This window comes from Dipteris shenzhenensis, chromosome 17, assembly GCF_047967505.1.
Source record: "Dipteris shenzhenensis isolate YYH24624 ecotype China chromosome 17, Dip_SZ_1.0, whole genome shotgun sequence".
Taxonomy (NCBI): Eukaryota; Viridiplantae; Streptophyta; class Polypodiopsida; order Gleicheniales; family Dipteridaceae; genus Dipteris; species Dipteris shenzhenensis.
The window spans coordinates 29,450,960-29,478,589 of record NC_141612.1 but is presented as its reverse complement, the minus strand read 5'-3'; the positions used below and the strand labels follow the sequence as shown (position 1 = coordinate 29,478,589).

Sequence of the window (27,630 nt, the reverse complement as noted above, 5' to 3'; positions counted from 1 at the left end):
GAATGCATCCACCAATGTGTCAAACATTCAGTGCAACTATTGTCATAAGTTTGGCACTATGAAAGAGATTGCCGCAAGAAGCAATACGACCAAGGCGGTCAATCCAGTAGCAATAGAGAGAATTTTCGAGGAAGAGATGGGTTGGCACAAAGGTGCTCGAATTGCCATCTCTCCAAACTAAGGTGCCAATTTGTGCACTCAAGGACGTCGCCTGAATGCACGTAACCTCTTGCAAATTTGTGTGCCCTTAAATGATGCACCGCCAATCGCACAGAATTAGCATAGCCCGTAAGAGCGTCTGCCTGTGCTAGCTAGTGGCAGCGCCACTAGTGGTAGATTGGAGAGGCGCCATGGAGATTGAGCGCTGGCCTAGCCGGGGGAGCTCCTTGGCAGTCAAATGCTAGCCCAAAGTCTACGAAATGTGGGATTCCAACCCGACGACGATGGGAAGGAAAGATCCAGTGCAGAAGCTTTCCATAGGGGGAAAGGGTGAGCCGGGTTGCAAGTTGGGGCCGAGGGAGAGTTCATCCCAGTGACGACGAAGACAGCTACACAGGAGAACGCCGGACGCAGCAACACAGAGCAGGGAGCGAGCAGGGAGGTGGTGGTGAAGGGATGAAGAATATCGGAATGAGGCCAAAAAGATTCGGATTCGCGTGATCTGAAGTGGTGCTTCATGTGTGAAGTTAATAAAAAGTCGTCGATCATCATCATCATCATTTGAATTTTCAACACACTCAGTTTTATGGCTGACACTCTATCAGACCCTTGTCTACTTCTTCTTCTTCTTCGTCTTCTTCTTCATCCTCATCTTATTAGTCTTCAATGGCTTTTCGCTTTTCCAGTTCATCATCACCTCGAACCACCTCCTTCATTGCTCCATCGCCATCTCCCCCATCCATCATCCATCTCCTTCTCCCCTTTGTTGAATTTAACGTATTCCATCCTGCTTTCAGTACCTTGCAATCTGCAGAACACTCCATCCCTCTCCCTTTTGCTCCTCCTATAAGTCATTTATTTTTTTTCTTCCTCTCCTGCTCCACTCTGTCGCAAAATATCCGGCTGCATTTGGAACTCCACACAGTGGGACATGGCCCTTTTGGGAGCTGCCTATAATTAGCATTGCCTCGGTGTTGCATCGTATTCACTCGAGAGCTGTTCCTCCAGCCTCCGCCATTTGCTCCGTCTAAATCGAGAAAGCGTGCGATCAAGCTCAATCAAAAGGAGCGATGGAACTCGATGCTGGATTAGACTCTCTCTGGTCCCCCACCCTGTTTGGAGCCGACGCCAAGAGAAATTTTACTGATAACATCTCTGGCAGTTTGATGCGTTATCACTCTGCTCCCAGCTCCATGTTTGCATGTCTCGTCGACGAGGACTTCTTCCCACGGGGTTCGAGTACTTTTAGTCAGGCCGAGACTTCCGAGTTTGCTCCATCCTTTTTGAATGACCACTCAAGTTCCGCCACCTTTCCTACCACTCACGAAGTAGATAAAGCTCGCGCAGGCTCTACCAGGAAGGAGCCAGACCAGAGCAGAGTGATTCAGTACATGGAAACAGGAGGCAGTAGTTTAACAGAAGATGTCCACGGGGGCCTTCTCTCTGCAATTTTGGAGCATGCACCGGAAGGACCACTAGACAATTTTTGTGGTGCTCCGTTGCCAGGTAGCCAGCAGGTGGCGCAGTCAAGCCATTGGAGCACAATAGACGGTAGCGCTCACAACGCACTCCTGAGTCCAGTTTCGAACTTAAGTACTCTTCCTCGAGCTAAGGGTAATCTTATTCGACACAGCAGTTCCCCTGCCCATTTTCTCTCGAGATTGGTGACGGAAGAAAGCAGCGAGAGACCCATCTCCCACTTTTCCAAGTCTTACATGCCACCCGCAGTCCATGGAGTCGCTGAAGTTAATACTCGAGGGAAAAGGTGTTCGCTAGCAATCATAGGACAACCTGGGACAGAAGCGAGCTTCTCCAGCTCTAATGGGTTGGGGAACGTGGTTGATGGTAACGGCCCGGCTGTAGTGGAATCACTTTCTGGGCCAAGAAGAAGTGGTCTATTGCGACAGAGTAGCTCACCTGCAGGTCTATTATCTCAATTATCGCTTGACGAGATTTCTGTGGTAGGCGAAGAAAGGTCCATGTCTTCTCTATCCGGGAACTCTATTGAGGAATGCACCTTTGACCGAAGAGGAGGGGCAGCATTCATCGCTAACAACGCAACTAGCAACTGCGACGAGCTTGGGAGAGGCTCTATAGACCATGATATTGCAGCATTCGGACAAAAGAAAAGAGGAAGGGAAATGGAAGCCAAGGTTCTTCAACGCTTGGTCGTAACGGACTCATCTGTAAGCCTCTGAACTGCGGCAGAAATCGTTAACATCTCAGTTATCCTTAAAGGCGTTATATTTGGGGGGTTGATCTCAAATGTTCTTTAACACTTCTTATTTTGCAAAAAATGTACAACGTCGTGGATTCGCGGATTTACAAGGACTTTACTCTGACTTCCATGCAGCAAAGATGTGCAAAAGAACATATTGCCAGTCCGCCAAACCAGTTTACTATTCCTGTGACCTCAAGCCCAGGAAGTATTGTAAGCGTGGAGGGATCTTTGGTTCGGGCTAAGCGAGGCTGTGCTACTCATCCACGTAGTATTGCAGAGCGGGTCAGTTTCTGACCTGTTGTTACAATCCATGTTGAGTGATACTTCTGTAAGGACTGATCTTTTGAAGCTACGTCTGGACTCTAGGTTAGGAGGACGAAGATTAGTGAGGGCATGAGGAAGCTTCAAGAGCTTATACCAAATGTGGACAAGGTGAGAGCGCGCGCTCTCTCTCTCTCTCTCTTCTTGCAGAAGTCATTCATGCAGAATGCAAATTTTGTTAGCAAAAGCATCTCTCTCTCTCTCTCTCTCTTCAGCTGCTCAGGAGATTTGATTTTGGCACTGGAGTGGAGATGCGGACAGTTGCACGGAGATAGCATCAAACATGAAAAGAGGCAGCTTGGGCGTTCGCCCACCTGAGCTGCCTGCCCATGTTCGATTCCTTTGGAAAGACGCGCAAAGTTGCCCCCCTCGCTGTGCGTGTGGGAAAATTTTTTTAAAAAAACATGAGAAGACGTAACAGGATCGCCCTTGGGTCCCTGCCTTGTCAAGATTATTTATCGTTATTGCTTTAACGAGTAGACACCAGGTTCATTGGAAGGCCCAGCAATGGCTACGCACGCGGGTAGAAAGACTTACTTGAGGCCGTGCTTAATGGAGTGCTCCACAGATCTTTGGATGTGAGCCCAACATGGCTATCTTCAGTGCATGCTTAGAGGCTCCTACATGGCGTAGGCCTGATTGGCTGCTGCTGCAGCTGTTACTGAAATGGGAGGAACGAACTCGCCCTTAATTTTTGAAGGCCCTGCCTCTTCAATCTGGGGCAGACTGGCCACCTTGCTAGTAATGAAACAGATTCGTAGCCACCTGATGCTCATCTGATGCTCAAATGTATGCTGCTGCTTGTGGCTACTTGTTGAGGTCCTAGCATTGCTCTGGGCTCTCCTCCACGTGTGTTACATCCCTCGCTAACCATGGTTTACCAATAACCAGCCCTAAGCTAGAAGAGATCCTAGAGGGGAGCCTACATCCTAAGGTGGAAGGCCCTAGAGCTAAGGATATAGTAACATGTGGAATATAGTCTAATGTGTGAAAAGATTTCATGGAATATTTAGCTGTTGCCTAAGCTGGCCATCATTATCTATGAGCTCATCCTCTTCCAAAGAATTTTCTCTACCATCATCCCAGGACGGTCACTCTATAAAAAACCATGTAACACGTGCAAGCTTAGAAGTCCCGTCCGTACATGTACGGTCCCCTCTTGTCTATAAATGGTTCTAAGTCCTTCCATTCAAACCTATTGTGTTAAATGTCGTATAGAGTAATCGCCCTGAGACCTTCATCCTCTCATCTATAACATCCTCTCAACTCCTTTGAAAGCCTCGGGCTTCATGGTCTTTTCCTGTTCTGTGGGCCTGTCCTTAACCTTCCTCCTTTTCATACTCCTCTGCTAAAATCTGTCCCTTAGCAGGATGATCTCCTTCTCAGGCTTCCCTAGGGCTTTCAAGAAGCTGAGAACTGATCTTTGAAAGTACCAAGTCAATTTTAATCTTGAAAGAATCAAAGCGTTGAAATAAGACCTCTCTTCTGGCTGCTGTGAAGACTCTTCTCGAGTAAGACCTATGAAAGGATAAAGTAGAGTTTCTTTTGGGACGGTCTTTGGAGAGATGTGGTGAAATATATTGCTGAATGTGTGCCATGTCAGCAAAATAAAATGGACAGGGCTGTCTTCTATAGATAGAGGATTCCATCACTGGGCTGCCTTCTATAGATACAGGATTTCACCACTCGGCTTCCTTCTACAGATATAGGATACTTTCAGCTGGTTGTTGCAGCCGTTGCTCTTTCTAGAAGCAACTGGGCACAATAGTTATGGATTTCATCAATGGGCTGCCTTCTACAGATAGAGGTGGGACAGCATCCATGTTGACAGACTTAAGAAACAAGCCCTCTTTATTCCCACCAAGACACGCTATTCGGCATCTCACATTACACGTTACCTCACAATTCTTGATCATGTGTCTAACCATCGTGGATTTTCTCTAGATGCAAATCGAACATAATGTGTCCCTACTGTTTCTGCTCCCTTCAATGTAAAAGCATCCTTAAATAGCTGGAGGACTGCGGCCTCCCCCCAGTCCTCTGCCACAGACGTCTGGCTTTTTGTTGAAGTTGTGAAACATGACCAAAAACATCTCACATGAGCTTTTCATGTCTGGTTTCAGCAAGCCAACACTGCTGACATGCTTCATGAAGCTGTTGAATATGTGAAATATCTTCAGCGTCAGGTTCAGGTATCTTCTTTTTATTTGTCTTTATTGCATACGATACTCCACCGGAAGGCTCCCATGTTTTTCGTCTGAATACTGCTCCCAATTTGTGCAGCTGTTGTCAGAAAATCGACCCTCATGTAATGAAGAGTGTCAGCACAATTTTCTTCATGTGCAGCCGGAAGGGTAATCTTCTGCATGTTGCAAAGGTGCAGGTTGGCATAGGTTAATGGGCAGTACGTTGTTGCCGATGTTCTCATCACTTCCAAGTGTGATGTATATGCTGTATGCTAAGTTGTCTCGGTGTGGGAATGCCTTGCTACGCAAATGACTTGTTTTCTGTGGCATCTTCACATGGCCAGGCCAAGATCCAAACTGAACTTTCCCTTGACCTTCAAGTCAGAACAAGTGAGACAATCTAGCATTTTGGGATAATGGCATTGAAGCATGTTTCATGAAACTTATTGCTAGTCCCCTGCGTTGTGACTGACATTCCAATATGTCATTGGAGACTCCATGCCATTCATTGTATTGATGATAGTTCTTTAAAATCGGAGTGTGCAACTTTATTCTTTAGAGCACAGCTGCCCCTATGTTTGCAAGTCTGTCAAAAGACCATGCTTTTGAAGATAAATGTGCAAATTAGTGTGGGGAGAAAGCATGATTGATTTGGCAGAGACCCCTATGCCACGGCGTTGCAACTTACTACGTCTTTAATGGTGCTGAAAAGTGCACTTCTTCTTTATCGAATGCTGGGCGTCTGTTGATTTTGCAAAACATTTGAAATTATGAGAGTTCTTCCAGTGATCAAGCTTTGCTTTCTCTCCTGAAACCCGTCCCTTGCCTTCTCCTAAGATAATGTTTGGCAAGGTGTTGGTGCAACGCATACGGTGTGTGGATGCTGGCCAGTAGCGTGGCTGTATGGGTTGTCTTTGGCTGGAGCCTTCATGGAGGGCAAAATACAAGCTTGTGCTCTACTGGAACGGAAGTAAAGCTGTAGATTTGACTCAATTTTTGCACTTTTCCACTTGCACTAATCTCATGTACTGTGTGCATGACTACGACTGTGGAACGGTAGGAAAGCTGCTTTGACGGTATGCTTTTTTACACTGCGCGCTGCTGCACGTTCTCGCGTGGCATTCTTCTGGTCCTCTTATTAGATAGCAACATTCTGGTTCATTAGTACCAGCGCTATACTATGCTACCGAGTTCGAGCAACAGACGCTAATTAGTTGCCCATGAACATGACCTTATGCAGAAGTCAAGCAAGCGTTCATTGGTAGCAAATATATGTGAAAACTAGATCAGGGCATGCAACTGTATTGAGAAAGAAGATTTCTTTGGTTTAGGATTTTCTATTCAGTTTTTTAAAGAAAGAAAGTGAGCTTGAATATTGAAAATGAGTGTAAATGTTGTTACATTTGTTAATCGAAAAGAATTTTGCATTTTGCTTACATTCATTAATAACCACGCCCCTATGTGAGGGGAGAGTTTGCATGCTTGCTCTCCAAAAATTATAAGACCAAGGAGTATGCCCTTCCTTAGGTACATGGAAATTCACATTCATCATATAGCTTGAAATTAAATATAAAAAATGAGAGTACATGTTATGTTAGATAATTGGAAGGCATTTTTTGCTCGGTGCATAGCACTTTGCATTTAGCACTTAAATAACCACACATTTGTGTGAAGGAAGAGTTGGCACGCTTTCTTTCCAAAAATTATAAGACCAAGGAACATGCCCTTGGGTTTATAACACATTGCATTCAACACAACATAGTAATTTGATTCATAGTATATGCACAACCCAAGAGAATCTGCATTTTGAATTTAGTAGGGTAGAGTTGGCCTTGTAGAGGGACATGAAACTATATTGTTTTGGACAAAATAGAAGTCACCATTCGGCTAAGTCGAAAAATGTAGCATCGAAAAGCTGGAAGAAACAATCTAAAACTCTTATGAAAGATACTGTTCCTGTATGTCTCCAAATCAAAGTCGACGCATCAGCTTTGTGTAGCAGTAATCTTATAAGGAAGTATAATATGCAAGTGAAGCTTCTTTAAATTTTGAAATCTTAAAAGGCTAGTTGTTTACGCACTGTAGAGACGAGTGAAAGACGAGTAGAGGGAAATTTTATGAAGCTGCTTGAAAAGACTACTTCAGTTATTGGAAGTGTGAAGGATCTCTCTCTATTGACCAAAAGAAAAAAATCTTCAGAAGAGCCTCGCATTCAGCAATGAGTGCCGGGTGGTGCGGCATGTTAGAATTGCTCGAGAAAGAAGATTATCGTCTGAGTGAATCTCTTCATACTGGCGAGGAAGATTTGCGACCCTCTCTCATTGAATTTGTTGTACTTTGCCAGAAAGACGTGTAACAGACACTCTAGCAGAGGTTCATGAACAGTTTGTAGCATACCAGCCAAATTCGTCAACGTGTTTTAATGTTTCATCCAGCCAGCCATTCGTCAACGAATTTTACGTTTTGTACGATACCAGCCAAATTCGGTAAGGTGCTTTAATGTTTCATCTTTTACGGCTATCCAGAGTTTCACCTGAGCACATTTCATTTTCCTTGATGAGGAAGTACGGCAGACCTGCAATTTTCTTATGCAATCTATCGATCAACACGGGCGCAGTAGATTCAAAGACAAACCCCGAAACGAGACACATTGATTTTGGAGCATCGGCCGACACATTGATTGAGCAAAAAGTAGTCGTGATATTGAAAAGAGAGACGAGGGAAGCATAAATAATTTGTTGACAATCTGAAGCAGCCTCTAAGCTCCAGAACGATTGCAAGAAAATGAGGACATTGAAAGAACATCGAAAAGAGACTTACTAGAAGAGAACCTAGGATATCCGAATCGCTAAGCGAAACTAGTAAGTATTACTTTGTTGTTGAAATTTAGAGGTCTTGGTAATATGTGGGACTCCCATCAATTCAATGAGGAGCTATCAGATTGTACTTGTTGTCCGACGCCACTGGTAATGCGGAGCGCTCCCAGAACGTGAAGGTCATGCGTGTGATTAACACCGTTCATCCGGTAATCTTTTAAGAGGATGCACACAATATGACCTCTAGAATATAAACAGACAAAGAAATTATACTGGTGTGGTTCACAACAGCTACCCACAAGATTCTGGAGGTGCTAATTTTCGGCTCCCACATTTCCTCTTACGAGCATGAGTTCTTGAAATTGAAATTTAGGCTTTCATTGTGTAGGTAGCGGTGAGATGTCGCCCTTTAACCCCCTCTCTGGGAGAGAGCGCAAGGCGTTTTCAAAACTAGTTTCGGGCAGGCAGTTGTATTGAGCTAGAATATATTTCAATGAATTTCTTGCCATTACCCAAAATTTTAGAATTAATATTTGCCGCTGAGAAAATTGACACGTGGTTCAAGAAGTGTTGAAATCATTGATTGAGTGGTTCAAGTAGAGTTGAAATCATTGATTGAGTAGTAGGATAGCATTGTGTAAATTTATATGTTTTATTGTACAATGTGATTCCTATCGAATTTATAAAATGAAGTGAGTAGAATGTGATAATTTTTTGTTTAATGCATGAGGGTGAATATCTTGTTGAAAAGTTGCTATTCGAGTGTATATTTTTCCTGCAAAATAAATGTGAAGATGTATTACAATTATAGAAATAATTGAAATTAAGTTTGAATCTATAAAATATTTAAAATGATATTGGAGAGTATTGTATTGAATAAATGTATGGCAATTTGCATTTAAAAGATGCATATACACGTACCTTTCTATTTTTTTTGTGGATTGATAGATCGTAAGATCAAATAAAGATGTCGTTAAACGATGAGTTTATGTTTGAGGGTGATGTTAAGTTAGAAAGATGACTTGCAACTTGAGAAGTATTAATTATGAAATCGAGAAGAGCACGACAATAGTAGAAATACTTGAAGGACACTACAATAGTATTGTAAGAGTAACAATACTTGAAAGTGTTTCTAGTGTACTAAAAAGTAGTTATTATTGGAATTGTTAAAAATGGAGTTATATGTCACAAAAAACATGACATCGTTAAAAGCATGAATTAACAATAGTTCATACTTGGAATTTTCTATGTGTACTCAAAAGAAGTAGTAATGCTTTAAAAAGGAAAAAATATGTGCTATGAATTAAGAGTCCTGCAAGAGTATGACTTAAGTATAGTTTGAAATTGAAAATACTTTACATGTATTGAAAATGGACTTCTATGCAAATATACTAGATTATGACTCTATTTTTGAGAAAGTAATATATTTTTGCAGATGTTGAATTTCCTCTGAGGTTATTGTAGCCATATGTCGAGTCAGTTGTGTTGAGCTCTCTTATGAATTTTTCCACGAGTGTATCCGCCTTGCTTTTTTGGTTTGTGGTGGCTAGGATTTCTGTTTTAAAGTTCGAGTGGAACGGTTTGTACCTGCTAACATCATGTTTCATTTTTAAAGGAGGATGAGTTTGGTGTTGTGCTAGCCAGTTTTCCAGATTACTAGTTTGTCCAATATATTGTTTTTTTATAGTAATACATTGAATAGAATATGCGTAATATGGGCCTTTTGTGCCTTTATCTTTGTCTTCTTCGCGATTTCCTATGCGAAATAACACAATGAAGTACGATGATTTTTTTCATGTGTGCCAAAAATTGAAGTTTGTATGTAGTGTAAGCTTTGGAGTGTAGAATGTACCTATAGGTGGTTGAAATATATTGTTCTTTGGCAAAGTCAGGAAAAATTCAAAATGTTCGCCATATGCTTCTTTTGCAAAATTCAAGTCAATAATGATAGTTATACCTTCTATCGTAATTGGCAACTCTTTTCCTTATCTTGGCTCATCTGTTTAGAACATGTTGTTAAACTCCGCTAGTATCACATTTCCAGTCTTACAATCTATTTTGAGGAGTTCGGCTAAGCTAACATTGTAGCCAAAGTGGAGAACTTCAAGGCAATAAGCTGAAATTCCTTCTGAGTGCTTATCTATCATAGCTTGTGCTTCTATTCTTAACATCATTGGAGTAATGATATCATCCTTGTTTGTGATCTTCCGAATTATGTACTTTGTTAGGCTTGCATTATGCTTGTATTGATATTATGTATATGTTTTTTATCTTTTTATGAAACATGAAAAGTATATGCATTTTGTAAAAATAAACATAATGATACTTACCGTCAGCCCTCATCTCTGTCTCCATGTTCTATTTTTCATTTTTCTACTTTATGTTGATTGTTGTCCATGAAATTCCTAATTGTTGGAGGAGTGCTTTTGATAGGATTTCGTCTGTGAGCTATGCATTGGTGTCGTTGCTCCTTGCTTTGCGCTAGAGATGAAGGTCGATGGAGGAGGCTATGGAGTATGATGAAGGCGGCCGTGTCCTCAGAGTTGGAGGCCTTTGTCGTTGTAGCCTTTGGAGCTTTCAGTTGTTGAAGGACTCTGTGGTTCAAGTCCAGTCATTGCCAGAGGAGCTCAAGGAGAGCTTGTTGTTCGCATCGTGTGTATGATTGTGGCCGACTGGAGAGTCTAGGACAGCTAGATGAGAGAGGCACCTTCCTTGCTTGCTTGTAGTGATCCATCCATGAATGTATTCATGTGGCTCCTTTTCGGCAATGTTTGCAAGACGCATCTGAGCTGTATACAAGAAATAAGTTTGTCCCTTTGTTCTTTCTGTTTATTTGTCTTGATATTGTTGAGCCAATTAGGCATTATTTTTAAATTGATTGAAGATCTACAAAATAGTAATCTGGTATGAAATAGAATATAAACTAATGTGAAGAAATACTACAATGAGTAATATGGAAAACGTACCTCGTCTGATCTTGCCATTTTTTATTATTGGCTTCAAACAAGTTTTTGATAGATCCTGTATAGTAGTCTACATATCACAAGTTTCGTTTTGTCTTATATGGATGAATATTTAATAAAAGGATTTTCTTTTGATTACTTAATTATTTTCACCTCATAGAAGCATTGGGACAAAGTCAAATGGATTGATTTTATTTAAGATTCGCAAGTTGTTTCGAGTGGTAAACTAGCAAAAGCATGACATATGTTAGGCCTGGTGCAAATGATTTTTGAATGACTATAAGAGCCTTTCATGTGAGTGTGCATCCTTGTGACTTGTGTCATGTTATTGAGTATGCCAGTGTGATTGGAAACGTTGTTTTGTGATACCATATGGGGTTTAAATACCTTCCGTTTGTGTTTTGATCATCTTAGTGTGATTTTTTCATTTGTTGATAAGATCTTGGCATGAATTTTTTTAATGTTGTTTGTTTTATTATCTATTTCTAGTGATATGACACTTGCAATAGCACCATTTGTAGCTCCAATAGTGAGATCAATATTTATGTAATCATGATTTTTGCTCAGATTGCAATTTGTTGTATGGAGTGGAAATCTGGATCCATTATCCATTCTTGTAATTCTAATATTTGATCTGCATTGGATGTCACATTGGCGCTTTTTATTTGATGCTCATTGAATTTCTTATGCAGAATGAGCTCATTACAGTATCGTGTGTCATTTTGATGGGTGCACAATATAGTTGTTTCCTTGTCAATGAAATTGTGTGCTTCACTATCACTTATGATCAGATTACCTAAGTAATACTGAATCTTTTGTTCCGTTGTCTTATCCTGATTATGTTTAAGAATTCTATGTATGTTGGATCTTCTAGGTGACGTATTGATGTGTGAAGGAATGAAAAGGTCGTAGTTGTCCAAAATTTTCCACAAAATTCATTCTCTTGTACCTTACATTTACATACTGAAGCTATTGGGACATATCTCCGAACAAGAGCATATTTTTATTTTCAAAAGGTTGCAAGATTGTTTGCTTGCAAGTTTCGCATAGTTGTTTGATCACTGTGTTTAATGTTTGGCATGTTATCATTGAGATCTCATCAATTATTATGACTTCTACATTTTGCAATTCTATGTATTGTTCGTTTGACACTGGTAAGGAAGCACAAAACATATCATGTCTCTTTGGTAAAGCAAACCAATGATGGACAGTAGTTGCCAATCAACTTAGTCTCATTGCAGCAGCTCGTGTTGTTGCTGCTAGTCCTGCGGGTGATCCAGTAATCTTGTCATAAACTTCTTGCGATTCAGAAGAAAGAGCTTCATTTTCGAAGTCCTTGAACTCGTTCATCATTTGAAGTAATTTTGTGTGTGCTGTGTTATGTATATTGGGATCTTCATGGAGGTCGGTTGAAGCCGTTTTGAATTACACATAATGGGATTTTTTGGAGTATCATATTTGTTAGTTGGTGCCGATTTTGATCAATTAGCAAGTGCACTTTGCAATAATGATCGATCAGAGATTTGATTTCTTCTTCTGTTTTTACGATCTAAGAAGTAAGATGTCATATGATTGTTTTCGGAAATTAGCTCATTCTCATTTCTAAAATTTATGTTCTTCAGTAGAAGGTTGAAAAAAATCCCTCAAAATGATGAGCATGGTTGTAATCTGTGAAACGTACGATCCGTGTTAATGGATATACAAAATTAGTGAAAGAATGTACGATAGTTATGTTACCGGAGTCTTTTTTCTTTGACTTTTGCACGTATTGTCTCCAAATTTCATAGAAGGTCAAGTTCTCCATGACACTTCGACGGCCGCAATATGTATCTATTGGATGCATTACAAAAACACAATGGTCACGAAGGTATTTTTGGCTTATAGATGGGGGAGAGGAGTCAATGCATAGCTTCGCTTCTTTGAATGGTGGATATTTGTAAGCATGATAACGCTGCCTCTGTTGGAGATGTTGGCTTTGAAAGAATATATGCTGATATCATTTCCAATTTAATTGGATCTAGATTATCTAGTCCAAGAAGCTTTGCACCACTAGGATTCAAGTTCATGTGTCCCATGGATTCAGTTTTCATAGCATACTTTACAATAGACCTGTGTTGGTTTATTTTTGAATATTCATATGTGCTTGCCACAAGAGTAATATTTTTGCACGATATGGAATGACATTTTGATGTTCTAGGGATGGGCGAAAGTAGAGCCATGTTTGTGTGAGAGGATCTAAAGTAGGTGTAGTCTCTAAATGTATAGGATATAGAAATCTGTATTTGCATTTGTGCATTGTGCTTAAGTCAAATAGATTGCATGATGGCCTAATTGTGTAGATTTGTTTTCTCTTTACCATATAGTGAAGCTTTCTTTGGATTGAAACTTTTCGCTAGCTATTAAAATCATTCATGTAAGGGATATATGCATCGATTTGGTTTGATACGATCTCGATGTCTTGTTCATCTACCCATATCATTATGTGTACATGCATAGATCCTTGATTTTGTACCTCATATCTTATAATGTGATGGTTGACTCTACCTACTGGAGTCCTTTATCACACAAAATATAACTTGCTAAGAATTGTTGCAGTCTAACATGGAAGAGCAGTGTGCATTCAACTGGACAATCTCTCCATGTGAAGTTTTTATTGAATTGTTTTGCAATGGTTTCTATTTGATCGATTTCACACCATCTCGTAGTTGATACCTCATCTGCAGTTAGTGTAAGGAATATATTGGAAAAGGCCCATGTGTCAACCATTGCCATTAGATCTTTCAAGTTTTTGTGGTGCCATGAAGGAGATCCAAGAATAGAACTTGGTATCTGAAACTTAAGAATATGTCTAATTATCTCCTATTCAGATACTCTTGGATCTTATCGTCTTTGCTGGTCAATATGTCTTTGTAATACTATAGTTTGAGTCGAGTTTGCAATTATGATAGATTGACGTATTTGGTACATCAACAACAAGTATGGTTTGTAAAGAGTGAACACGGAGAACAACGTTAAAATTTTCATTTTCAAGTATAAGTTGAAGAACATCTTGCCATCGTGAGCACCATATCCAAAAGGATAGAAGAATGGGAATAATGCATATTCTAGTGTTAAGACGTCACATCATGATAGACCTTCCATAGATGTTATGAGCTGACGCTCGATAATTCTTGTTGAATCACGGAGTACAATTGTGCCAACTTCATGCAATGCATTTTTTTTGAACTGATGAGTTGTCGATAGCATGTTGATTTGTTCTAGTAATGACAAGTAGTTGTCCTCATGTGCAATTTTCATAAGATTGAATAAGGAGTCAGCATAGTGCCTTTCAAGAATATTAGAAATAACTTCTGAAGAAAGAACACTTACTCCTAGTTTTGGATGTGGTCGTTCATACATTGTTAAGTTTTTTTAAATATGGGGTTTGTTCTAGGGTTAAATGCTAGAACGTGTTTTGTTGTTAATAGTAGGTTTGTTGAGTTACTATAAAATCTTTGTTGGCGATTCCAACATATTAATGTATTATCCAACATTGTTCTCCTTTGTAGATGTAATACCTTTTGAAACGTTTAGGGATATATCGATTATTGAAAGCATTTGCATTTGAAATATGTCTGTACATAATACATTTTGTAAATAGTCCGGATCATAGGGGACCAAGTACAACTTTCTAAATGGACTATCTATGCATGCTTTACAAGTCATTTATGTTCTACATCCTAGGACTTTTTCTACATGCAAACTTATGAACTTATTGGACAAGTCATATGGTGGGATACTTGATTCTAGTAGTTATATTACTGATTTTAACTTTGTGAAAGAACCAGTGTTAAATTCTATTCTACCACAAAACACACAAAATTTCATCTTTGAAATATATTGAGAAGTAATATGGCTCCATTATTTTATAAATTTATCAATGAATAGCCATGAAGAGAAACTCGGTTGTAATCGTCTTTTCTTGTTTTCTATGCTAATGTGAGAAGCTTGTTCTCTCCTCTCAATAAGTGACCTTTTCATATTTGTAAAGTAAAGTATATGTTAAAGTAGAAGTACCTACTTTATTTTTTCGTTGTAGATCAAAGTGTTATGAATGACTTGAAATTTACCACTTTGAATAATCTACAAACAAAATATCAAGGATTTTCACAAAGGTTGTAATTAATTAGAAATGAGATAATGCGTGACTATATTATGTAATAAGATAATAATTTTGAATTTGTAAATAACGATTTGTATTTATCATTAAATCATACCTTTTGTTTTTAAAAAACTGAATTTAGCAAATAGCAAAGTAACTAGCACACTTCCTATCTTAAAATTATAAGTCCAACGAACGTCCTTTTCTTTGGATTTATATCATCGTGCATTTTAGCATATAGCATTTTACAAATATGCAATTTTTATTTTACACATAATCACATTAGTATGGAGGGAGAGTTTGCATGCTTCCTCTCCTAATTTTATAATATCACATAGCATTTTGTATCTAGCACATAACCACACGTTTTTGTGAGGACAAACTTTGCTTAGTTTCTTTCCAAAAGTTATAAGATGAAGGAAGGTGTACTTTCTAAGGTTCATTTGAATTGCATTCAAGACATATAAATTTAAATTTAGTACATAGGAATTTAAATTTAGTGCATAACATTTTGCATGTGGCACATATAATGTTTTATTTAACATAAAGTTATATGTTTGTGTAGGAGGAAGTAGCACACTTCCTGTTAAATTATAAGACCAAGAAACGTCCCTTTCTTTGCGTTCGTATTAGTTTGTATTTAGTACACATAATTTTTCATATAGCCTGTAGCAATATGAATTTAACACTTTATATTTCACAAACAGAATTTATAACATCTATACTTTATGTTGATAGCAATTTGAATATAGCATATATCAATTTGAATGTAGCATATAGCAGTTTGAATATAGCACATGGTAATTAGCTCTTTGCATTTTGCACATAGGAGTTTGTATTTCGCACATAATACTTTGCATTTAGCTCATAACCACATGTATGTGTGAGAAGAGAGTTGGCACGCTTCCTCTCCAAAAATTATAAGACCAAGAAATATGTTCTTTCTTGGATACTTGTTGCAGTTAGTAGAAAGCAGTTTCAATTTAGCACTTAGCAATTTGAATTTTGCACATATCACTTTGCATTTTTGCACATAGTATTTTGCATTTAGCACATAACCATAGTGTGGGGGGAGAGTTGGCACACTTTCTCTCCAAAAATTATAAGATCAAGGAATGTGCCTTTCCTTGGGTTAGTTTGCTTTAAGCAGATAGCAATTTGCATATAGTAGGTAGCAATTTGAATTTGGCATATAGCACTTTTCATTTAGCACATAGTACTTTTCAACTTGCACTTAGGATAAAGCAGTTTTAATGTAGTATTAGAATTTGAATTTTGCACATAGCATTTTGCATTTTGCATTTTGCATATAGTACTTTGTATTTAGCACATAACCACATGTATAGTGTGGGGGGGAGAGCTGGCACACTTCCTCTCCAAAAATTATAAGAGCAAGGAACGTGCCCTTCCTTGGGTTCATATCAGTTTACATTTAGCAAATAGCATTTTTCATATAGCATATAGCAACTTGAATTTGGCATATAGCACTTTGCATTTAGTACATAGCACCTTTTATTTAGGTCATAATATTAAAATATAGTATATTATTAAATGCATAAAATAGCATCTTCATAATGAATTAAGAAATGTTCTATTGTTCAAGAACTTAATCAATTAATTACATTGAGAAATTTTTAATATTTGAATGATAATATAAGAAGTTGCTTTTTCTTTTCTGCTAAGTGATGTTTTAATGTTTGTGAATTTAAGTAAATACTACTATAGAAGTACCTATTGTATTTCTACTATGTCAGATCATAGTCCAATGAACGACTTGCAAATTACCAATTGAATAGAGATATAAAATAAATTTGAAGACACTTTACGAACATAAGAATTTGAAAATGTAATCTTCACCTTCAAATTTAGACATAAAATAGCTAAGTATTGTATCATGTAACTACATAGCACTGTACATTTTCTAAATAGCCATATCCTAAAGTTGAAGACGTTTTACTAGGATTAGAATTAAATAAATATAATCTTGATTTTGAATTCTAGAAATGAGACGATTGTTTATTGTATTATATATTTAAATAGTACTTTGAAACTTTTAAATAACCACATGTTTTCTTTACAAAAAATTAGATTTATTAGATTGCAAAAGAAAAATGCAATTACAATTAAACAATAATAGCATAGATTAATGCAATGACATGAAAAAACATGAGATAGAAGCATTACAAAGAACCTTAAGCAGACGTACATCATTACGACAAGTATCCAAGGCTGAGGCAAATTATTGTCTCCTTTCAACAATCAAACCTATATGACTATAAACAGTGATAATAGAGATAAAGGTCATATTTTTTGGCTTGAAATGTTTTACTTGAATTGAACAAATTGTTGCAAAGATGTTTATAGTTGGAGTAAAGAATTAACTATCCAACATAGGGTACAAAAATTTGGTATGTAGGGTTCTCTTTGCATGGCTAGGTCACTGTAAAATTCAATATGTAAGGTTCTCTTTGCATGGCTAGGTCACTCTAAAAGCTATTCAAGCACTCCTATAGGTTGTAATGTTGGCACTAGAGTAGCTCACACTACCCTATAATCGAGAAAATTGCCCTCTACTACTATGTAACTCGAGCAACTAGTTCAACACAAGAAGAGATTCTTCCTTGCAAAGAATGAAGTGAGATTGATTTAGCAATGCCACTAAATAACTATGACAAGAATGACCATTTGTTACATCAGCATGATGTGCTACCATGTTGAACATTCTTGATACTAGTAGTATTACATCTGCATGACCCCCTTCATTAGGCAGACTTTGGATGATTTCAAGACCAAATCCATGAGGAAGTAAGAGAAAGAAGCGTGCAAGTAAAGATTGAGAAGACTTTTACTCATATAACATTATATATATATACTTACAATGGGAGAGGATGGATTGCTTCTCAACAAAGGAGGTTTGCAACTAAGGCTTGCTTTGGAAAAAGGCAATGGCGCCTAGAACCAAGTAGGCTTTCTTTTGTAATTGTTTTGCTTTCTTTTCGAGTGCTATCTTTTCTGGTATGGTTTAAGAGACTTATGTTGGAAATTGAAATGGGCCTAAGAGTTTCTCACTATAGCATTAGATTCAAATCCAATTGCTGTGACTATAACTAAGAACAAAATTGATGGTTCTGTTCGCTCTTGTGTGCCTTTTGAAAGGGCTTCGGTGGGATGCCCTAAAGAGCCAGAAATGGCCATTTATATAGGGATAGGGAGGGCAAGGTTCATGCCAATCTGAACCTTAATCTAGCCAATAGAAGTATGGCCAACCTAATCGATTTGATTGAACGTATATGTTGTACCAGCCAACCAATAGTGGCCAACTGGTCTGCTGTCTCCTAGGCCTATAAAATGCCCAAGCCATGGTCTTTATGCAGCCCTCTACCTACACCAAAATCTAATGTTAACGTACATGCATAAGCATTGGCAATCTGCCTCAAACTGAGGCCTGCTACACCTGCAAAATCACCTACTACCTACCCTCCCGCCAATCCTCTGATCTCCTGAACCATGACCTCACATGGGTGCTCATACAAGCCATGTCAATTGCTCCTATTTGGTACAAGTGAACATATGCCTACATATCTTCTAGGCTTTTATAATGTTGTGCAAAAATTTGTCAACGAAAAGTTCAAGCTCCACCACACTAAGGAGTACCCACAAGCTACACTCAAAAAAACACTATCACTATGCATGGTACAATATAATAGTCATGGAAGAGCACCAACAAATAAGATTTTATCAAAAAGTGGAAACCAAAGAGCATATTGGGACCCAACTAGCTTACATTTGTGGTCTTAAATCTCTACTTGAATATTGTGCTACTCCATTCTGCTCCTCAAATGTTGCTCTAGTGGATCCCTAGGTAGGGATTTATGCCCCCTTGAGGGGCTTCCTTTTATAGGTTCCAATACCTTGAGCCCTCCATATGGACCGACTTAGGAGTAGGGGAAATAGGATGACCTAGGCAGGCCCGTTGACCCACATGGTTGTCTCCCTTCTTTGGGATTCACAGGCCCTACTTGGCCATATGGCAGGCTGCCACTTGCCCAGGCTCTCTTGCCATAACTCTGACATATTCCAGGTCCATCTTGCTACCCAATCCTAGCCCCTTTCCATCGCTTTGCCAACCCAAGCCCATATACCCCTGTTCTGGAACTTGTGCAGCCTCAAATCTGCTACTCGATTTTTGTACATCCATTTGTACTAATCCATACCACAGGCACCTCCTATCCTGGCTGTGGTCTACTAGCAGCTCCACAATGTCATTTTCTGCAGACATGCCATGCAAATAGACTAAATCCATCTAGGTCTTATTCAGGCTCCTCTCCCAAGGCATACCAATGCTGAGCCATCTCCAAAAGCTACCACGTGTTGGGTTAGTGAACACTGATCCTCATGAGGTTAGTATAGTGGTGTGATTAGCCTTGTTTATCCATGTGGCCTTCATGCATGTATTGACCTCCATAGAAGCCCAACACACTAAACACTATAGAAAATAATAGATAACTAGCCCACAAGATCATGTCATACACAAAGACCAACCAGAGAGAGGCAAACATCCAAGCATGCAATCCATCTCGCATCATAGCAATCCATATGCCATATCTAGCAAATAATATATTCACTCCAAGTGGTTTTCTTCCAAGTCATTGCTCACTAACTCAAGGCAGATTCTAGGCCCAAGTCCTTCCTTGCCCTTTTCTAGGTGTATATAAGCCCTTCTTGGTTCTTTTCAATCCCTACTGTAGACCACTCTAGCTAACATGGCTAGACACCATGTGTGGCTCACGTTGATAGTCGGGTCTAGTCAAATCTACTAGCCACATACTACCTTTTTATAGCTCTTGATAATGCCTATGTCGTAGCCAGAATGCTTCCCATACGTCACCTTTAGTCCTCTCAAATCTGCACCAATCACCATGAACATATACCCAAGCGCCATTCGACATTAATCGTAATTTCATGCAAGTTTCTCTCCCTAATATCATTCTCATTTAGGGACTCATATTTGGGGAGATTACTATGATATTCTAACATTCAAATATATACAAAACATGCAGACATAATGGAGGACTAGATACAGTCGATGCAAAAAAAGGCTTCAGGCAAAGAAAGATGCAAGGCTATATGATAAGCCTTCCATTTGTGTGGCTGGTACATTCTTTGTTGTCCATGTTGAGCACACATAGTGACAATGGAAATAATGATAGCATTGCATAACACAACAATGTAAAATATAACTACCTCATATGCATGGCCATATGGCTGTGTGGCTATTATTTACTTTGTTGTCCATGTGGCTACTAAATTAGCTTTGATTTGCTACCCATATGCCAGCCAAACGTACTATCTTTGTGTAGCGCATGTTACTTCCCTTCTTGCTTTTAGATCTGCCCATGTGGTAGACATATCTGCTACCCATGTCTAAATTCTCTCCAGTTCATTGATGAGTAGCCTACAATCTATTCTCTTATAGGTGTCAAGTCCTACTCTTCTTGTCATTTGGGAGCTCAAGTGTGGCATTGACTACCATTCTCTAGACTCTAGGCACAACCTACTAATCATGACCTTTAAATTATTAAATGAACAAGTATTCTTGGTGACACAAGAGGTCTCTCATCCACCATGGCCAATAGATGGCCTGCAATTTTGTCCCAAATGTATGCCCAGTATCAACCATAACACAATGCATTTCCTACCCCCCTTGAAGGGTTGTATGCTAGTGCAAGCATCAAGAGTGCAAGCAAAGTTGATGTTGTTTGGTTCAACACACATAAGCCGCATCAGGTGAAAGACATCCAGAGCTTTCTGGCAATGCATGTTCTAGATAAATGATGTAATCATGGCATTCCAAGATATAGTATCCCTAGAAGGCATAGTGTGAAGCACAAGGTTTGTGCCACATATGCTCCCACATTTTCCATACATATTGACCAATGTAATTGCAACAAAAACCTCCTACTCATAGCTACTACCAACAATGGCAGCATGGTACCATTTTCCCTACTCAAGTGCTAAAAAACTTGCATGCTACATTTTCTTCTTGCATATTCTCTTGAAGTCCATCTCCTTCCTTTTTCTTTCATGACCAATAGTATTTCTTCAGGTGTCCTTTCCATAATGCCAACACTCTAGGTTTCCTTTGGATTTGGATTTACTTCTCAATCTTGGCTTTGTCAATCTTCTCAATCTTGGTTTTGTCACGATGTCGTGGGCTCTTTCCTCTCTCCCTTTGTCTTCCCCTATTCTCAAGAGTCAAAGAATTACTTGATGTTTCACCTATGCTTTTCTATCACATTTCCTCGCTAAGGAGAACACCAACAACATCATCCAACTTTAAAGTATTTGACCCAGAAATAGAGTTACTCTCACAGCCATGACCAAGCTCTCCCAACTTTTTGGCAATGAGCACAAAATCATGAGATCTCAAACCTCCTCATAATTTTACTCCTATAAACCTTAGCTGGCTTGTATTCGTATTGAACTGATTCAAATCATCAGCTATCGACAAACCTTCTGATGTCTTCAGATTGAATAGATGCTTCATAAGAAATACCTTGTTAGAAGCTAAAGGTTTTTCATATAGTGTATCCAATGTGCTCATTAAGTCCATTGTTGTCTTCTATTAAAGAATGTTGAAAGCCACTAATGCTCCCAAACACAGTCGTATTGTTCCTAGCACCTTTTTATCAAGAACCTCCCAATCTTTGGCTAATATACTTGCAGGCTTCTTTGCAATCCCACCTAATGGCAAGAAAAGGTCTTTTGGTATAATCTGCATCTTCCAATGTTGATAGTTCTTGCCATTGAACTTCTTGATTTTTAGCTTGCCTTCTTCTGTCATTGCTTCCACTTGAACCAAGAACCTCCTTCCAAATGAGTATACACATGTTGCTTAAACAAACGCTCTGATACCAGTTGTTAGGAGTAACATGATAACTGAGCAACAATGCAAGATGGGAATGCATAAAATACACAATACAGAAAACGTGTAGAATGGAAGAGACAAAGAGACACCGATATATGTGGTTCACCTAGCGTGTGCTACATCCACGAAGAAACAAGCAGTCCTGTGTCTTTCTTATCCAACGAGCAAGAAGATACAAAATACAAGCAGTATATCCACTGCTTTTGTGCTATGTGAGCCACACCCTCATCTTACAATTTTGACCACACAAAGCCACACCCTCATCTTACAATTTTGACCACACAACTCATAAGCAACTCATGCGTGTATTTTTCGCTGTGGAAGCACTGCCCCCGAAACCTCACCAAGGTGGAACCCCTCGGCGATGTCCTAGGGGGGTGTTGCCCCCCCTACCCCCTTCATAGAATGGGTATAAGCATGCCTAGGTTCAAAGCACTACCAAACAATCTTTGAAAAAGGACCACATTCCGCATACAACAGGATCTTTACTTCAGCTCATCTTAGATCTCCCTCTTCTCCTCTTATGGCTGCTATCTTGAAAGCTTGAGTGCATTTACTTAAGCCCATCTAAGATTTCCCTTTGAGATTGGATGGATAATACTAGATGAATCTTTCCTTTAGCCCATCTCAGATCTCCCTCTTCTTGTCTTATTGTTGCTATCTTTACTTTGTCTCATCTTATGTCTTTCTTTTCTCCTCTTATGGCTAATATCTTGAAACCCTAGGTCATCTTCAAGAGTACTATTTGGAGAATCGCCCTTCTCTATGGAAGGGATAGACAAATAGTCCATCATATGGAATGATAACAAAGTTAATGAGCATAATAGACCACTTGGCACTTCTCATTATATGCAATGGCCTCTTCTATGGGATCCTGGAAAACTTCACAAAACTTCCAAAGGATTGTAAAGTACAATTGGTAAGTCACCTCAGAGGGAGTGCAGGGAGAATTAAGCAAATTGATGCAACCATACCCATGGATTAGGTTTACATAAATGACAAGCCTATTCTCATTCTACTTGGCTGGGGGCTTTCACAAGGATAGGTATTCCAATGCAAGTCATAGCACTATGACGATCAGATGAGGATGCCTTGAGCTTTAATATTTAGATAGGGGGCAAGATGTCCAGATTACTCATCATATCCCCTTGGAAATTCCTTTTCAACCTTTAGGATCTTAGGTTATGTGGAGCACAGCTCAAATTCACATTGGTACCTAGACTCGAACCCACTTCTTCTATCTTTGCCCTCATGGAGGATTTAACTATATGATGCAGGAGTCCACATAAAGCTTTTATAGTGGGATCCTAGAGAGTGGGAGTGGATTGTTGTAGGACACTAAGAGAAGACAATTTCCTTCTTTCATTACCCAACCAATAATGCCAAGATATTTCAGCTCAATTGTAGAGTTTGGAGGCCCTCTAGAACTTTCATCGAGAAGATTTTTAGATTTCTACTGATTTGTAGAAAGTTTTAAGGAGGAGATTTTGGAAATCCCTCAAGAATAGAGAAATAACTCATTTCTTTTGGCTTTCTATTCATGGAGAGATTGTAGTGAGCCTGTGCTGCAGTGTGTTCCACCTCATGAGCAGGAGGTGGTGTTAATAGAAGCCCATTGTGGGGTTTCGAGTTGCCATTTTGCGGGCGAAGTCACCACAAAGAAAGTTTTGTAGGCAGGGTTATGGTGGCCAACCATGCAGAAGGATGCTCGATGGTTTGCAAAAAGTTGCGACCTTTGCCAATGGTTGGGACAACCCACTGATCAAGACCGCATGCCACTAAGTCCCATCTTGCCTCTAGAGCCATTTTAGAAATGGGGCTTGGATTTCATGGGTCCATTCAAGCCCGCATCTGCCCGCACAAGGAATTTCTACACTCTGGTAGAGCCACGAATTATTGTACCAAATGGGTGGAAGCTTGGGCCTTGCAGGACAATACTACAAAATCGGTCACAAAGTGCCTTTACCACGATGTGTTCACTCAGTTTGGGTGTCCAATTGAGATTGTCAGTGACAGGGAGACTCATTTTGTCAATAAGGTCATCAAGCGGATGAATTCTTTTTATATGGTGATTCACAAGAAGTCTTCCCCCTACTATCCCCAAGCGAATGGTTTGGCAAAGTCTACAAATCATCGGATCATGTCGCTATTGGTGAATAAGCACTGCACGGATTGGGATGAGAAGTTACTGGCAGCATTATGGGCTTACCGCACATCATTCAAGGTGGCCACAGGGTTAAATTGGCATTTGGGCTAGAAGCAATCACACCGATCAAGCATATTGTTCCAAGTCTGAGGATTGTAGTGGAGGACAGGCTTCTTCTGCAGGACTCTATGGTATTTCGGTTGGATGTTCTAGATCAATTGGATGATTTGCGGTCGGCTAGAGAGCTATTATCTCACCTTGGAGGTTCAAGCATGGCAGCAGAGAGTGGATTTGGCTTCGAAGAAGAAATCTTTTGAGTGCAGGCAATTGGTTCTTCTATTCAACACTTGCCTTGGAAGGATGCCATGGAAGTTGAAATTGCAATGGTCAGGTCCATTCTGGGTTTTTCATAATTGTGGATTGACATCGTTTTATCTTGTGGACTTGTAAGGGCACTTACTTCCACATCTAGTTAATGGTTTTCGGCTTCGTCCATACCATCATGACGGCAATCTTCAGTGCCCATTTCCCATCTCTAATGAGGCACAGATTTCCTAGGTTGAGGTGGAGGCGGCAGAGCTATCACATGAGGATAGGTGGCAGAAGGGTTTGCGGCATGATGACAGTAGTATTCTGCGAGGTCCTAGCCTAGCCGCCATGCAACTAACTATCGTAAGGGCAGGGTATTGGCAATCTGAATTACAGCTCTTGGGCATTTGTTTGCATGTACCAGTTGCTTATTGGTTTCTCTTCATTGCACTTGCAATTCTCTTGAGTTATTTCACCTTCCAACTCTCATCTGTGTTCAGCATTATCTCTTTTCTCCTCCTTCACCTAGCCATGGGAATGGCTCATGCCCAGTTTCTTCCTCTTCTTCCGTTGGTGTATATTGATTCCCAGTCGATTGATGCTTGCCTTCAGCTGCTACAGATTCGAAGTTTCAGCAACATTGATTGGAGGGTGCTTATTCATTCATCGGCATCAACACTTTGCTAGCAGTTGGCGGTGGGATCAGCTGTGGAGTTTTTGGATGAGCATCGTGCCATTGATTCATCAATGTCTCTTTTTGCCTATGGATGGAGGGATGATCACGCAACCAACATGTACACCGGCGGTGATGGAGACAGAGTTTGGACTTTATACTAGGGGCAAGTATAAGCTGAGTGGGTGTCCGGATGATCAAATGAGGGACCTGTATCGCTGGATACTCGAGCAAGTGTTCTTGCAGGCCAAAACTTACACCATCACTCCTCAGACTTGAGGGATGATCACAGTTGCTGAGGAGAGGGCGGTGCCATGGGCTCGAATCCTGAAGGAGCGGATTCATGCAGAGGCTTTACGGGTGGCGATAGCGGTAGATAAGAAGCAGGCAGTGAATTCCAAGATTGGGCAAGTCCTAGAGATTCTATTTCCCCTGCATCTAGAGTCTATAGTGCCTCAACGGTTGATTGCCTTAGTACTCACTCTTGTGCCTAAGGGGCTGCACAGGAAGAAGCTGAGGGGCTGCTAGAGGAGTGGCTACAAAGCAGCAGAGGAAAAAGCCTCGTCTTAGTTAGAGGGTGGTCTCTACCCTAGCACCCTTGACTCCCTTGCATGTGGGTGGTGCAGGAGGTGTCCTCACCAATGGGATGGTGTCCATGCAAATTGCTGTGTCTACACCTCTGGCATTACCAGTGATGGCGAAACGGGTGACGGTGACTCTAGTGTCCACTGCAGTGGTGCTTCCTGGAAGTACTCCGATGGTGGGCAGCTCCCTTATGCAACGGTGGATGGAGCAGCTTCAACAGCACTCAGCAACAATGATTGCAGTAACCTCTATAATAGCATGGGCAATATCTAAAGCGGTGAGGGTGTCGGTAGCAAAAGTGTTAATGGCAATCTCAGAGTTTGCGGGTGTGTCTCCGGTGTCATCCATCAGATTCTCTTTTCGAGCACAGCCTATGAATGTGCAGCTGCAGTTTTGTTCGCAATTACTCGCTCGAATATGGTGCAGGGGGTGATTTTGTGAGAGTGACCAGCTTAGAGGCAAAAGTCACACAGCTACAAATGGAAAATGAGTCTCTGCGGGGTCAGCAAGAGCGGGTGCAGCAACTAGAGGATGGGATGACAGTCCTTAAAGCTAGGGTTCAAGTGGTGAAAGCGCATTCGGAGGCCATGTAACAGCTGTGTGGAGTATGTGTCGAGTGTTGAGCATGAGTTGCTACACCGACGTACTATTGATGACTGGTGAAGTATTTGCAGGCTTTTTCGAAGAATGTAAGTGTCAATATGGAGCAGATGGTCTTGCTCTTGGAAGCTCTTTAGGGTCATGTGAGGGTGGAATGGGACAAATAAATGGCAAGATGGAGTGCGGCTATTGTTCCGCAGACCTATCGGGAGCTAGTTCCGCATGAACGTCAACCCAAGATGAATGGAGATACAGGAGCTGGTGCGGATACCAGTCCACCAAAGGGTCTGTAGTGCTGAGTAGTTCTGAACCAAAGGGATCTAGTACTTCTTCTGATGGTGGTGGTGTCGATAAGGGAAAAATAGTGGTTGGGGAGTCAATGTAAATTGAAAAGGATTGGCAAGCCAAATATGAGGAGCTGGCACAAGGCATTGTGGAAGCCGTTCTTTGCAACATCAAAAGAATAGATGTGCTGAAGCGGCAGAGGCGTTCACTTTGTTTGTGGTTGGAATTGTGCACCCATTCTTTCAATCTGTCACTACCTCCTTGACCTCCTTGTTGGAAAGAGGCGGATAAATTCTTGGGGAAATTTTATAATAAGCACATGCCTTTTCCTGGTTTGTCGAATCCCCCTTCTTATGAGCCGATGGTGATTCACAGACTAGCGATGGCAAAAGAACGATGGCAGTAGCAATTACCACCGGGTGCATGGATAGATGAGGTACTGCCCATGGAGTAGTGGCCTGAGCAACAGGTGGTGGATAGATCCAAGCTGCATCCGTTATAGTGGCTGATGGATCTAGAGCAAGACCAAAGACTGAAGATGTTCATGCGGAAGAGGCAGTTAGAGATGACTACGGCTATTGGTTCAAATGGAGCAACGACATAATTGCAGATAGAGTTACCTGAGAGTAGTGATGCAAGACTGAGCAAGGTGGGTGGCATTGATGCACCTGTTCAGTACATTTCTCATTCGGATGAAGAGTACTTGACTGCTTGGTTATTGCAACAACATGGTCAGACACCCGTGCCAATACATGTAAGGGATACAATGTCCCACACTTAGCACCTCTTGCCAAAACCATAGAGCCTTTTGAATTTTATAAAAGATGTGGAAATGAGGAGAATCACTTTCTAGGATATGAATCCACCTGCATATGTTGATAGACAGCAAGTTGTCCATGCACTAGATGTGCAAAAAATTATGCCACCAGGTACTCCCACAGGTACATTGTTATTGCATAGCCATGCGGGTTAGCAACAGCAGTGATCAAGAGGGGTGTGCGAGGGTAGGTTAGCTGCAAGGGGTTGACGGTTCAAATCTCCAAGTAGTTGGGGTCTTCAACAACTGCTTCTCTAACCGTCAGATAGTTTATGCATATGCTATAACTAGCATTACGATGTCATTCTATACACAGATGTTGTGTGAGCTATTGCTTCGGAATACACAGCTCTTTGGTGTTTTGTCATTCTCTTGCAAATCCGTATTCCATTCTCGTGGATGTTATGTATATCGTTTGTCTGTTGTTTCCCGTAGTGTCTGCGTGCATTTATGATGCTACATACACAATCAAGGGCAGAT

General features: G+C 40.3%; 1 protein-coding gene across 3 annotated transcripts; it reads left to right on the top strand.

Annotated features, from left to right (window-relative positions):
* The first annotated feature begins 738 nt into the window (after positions 1-738).
* LOC147891955 (uncharacterized) lies at positions 739-6,173 on the top strand. 3 transcript variants are annotated; one of them, XR_015542536.1, is made up of 5 exons: positions 739-2,345; positions 2,513-2,662; positions 2,752-2,812; positions 4,825-4,893; positions 4,985-5,052. XR_015542536.1 is itself a non-coding variant. In XM_087389045.1 (5 exons), the coding sequence occupies exons 1-5, from the start codon at positions 1,230-1,232 to the stop codon at positions 5,057-5,059; spliced, it is 1,476 nt and encodes a 491-aa protein (XP_087245171.1). In that variant the 5' UTR covers positions 739-1,229; the 3' UTR covers positions 5,060-6,173. The 3 variants fall into 3 exon arrangements, 2 of the variants coding, with proteins under 2 accessions (XP_087245171.1, XP_087245172.1); XM_087389045.1 differs by having other exon boundaries at positions 2,747-2,812; positions 4,985-6,173; XM_087389046.1 differs by lacking the exons at positions 2,513-2,662; positions 2,752-2,812 and having other exon boundaries at positions 4,985-6,173.
* Positions 6,174-27,630: the final 21,457 nt, after the last annotated feature.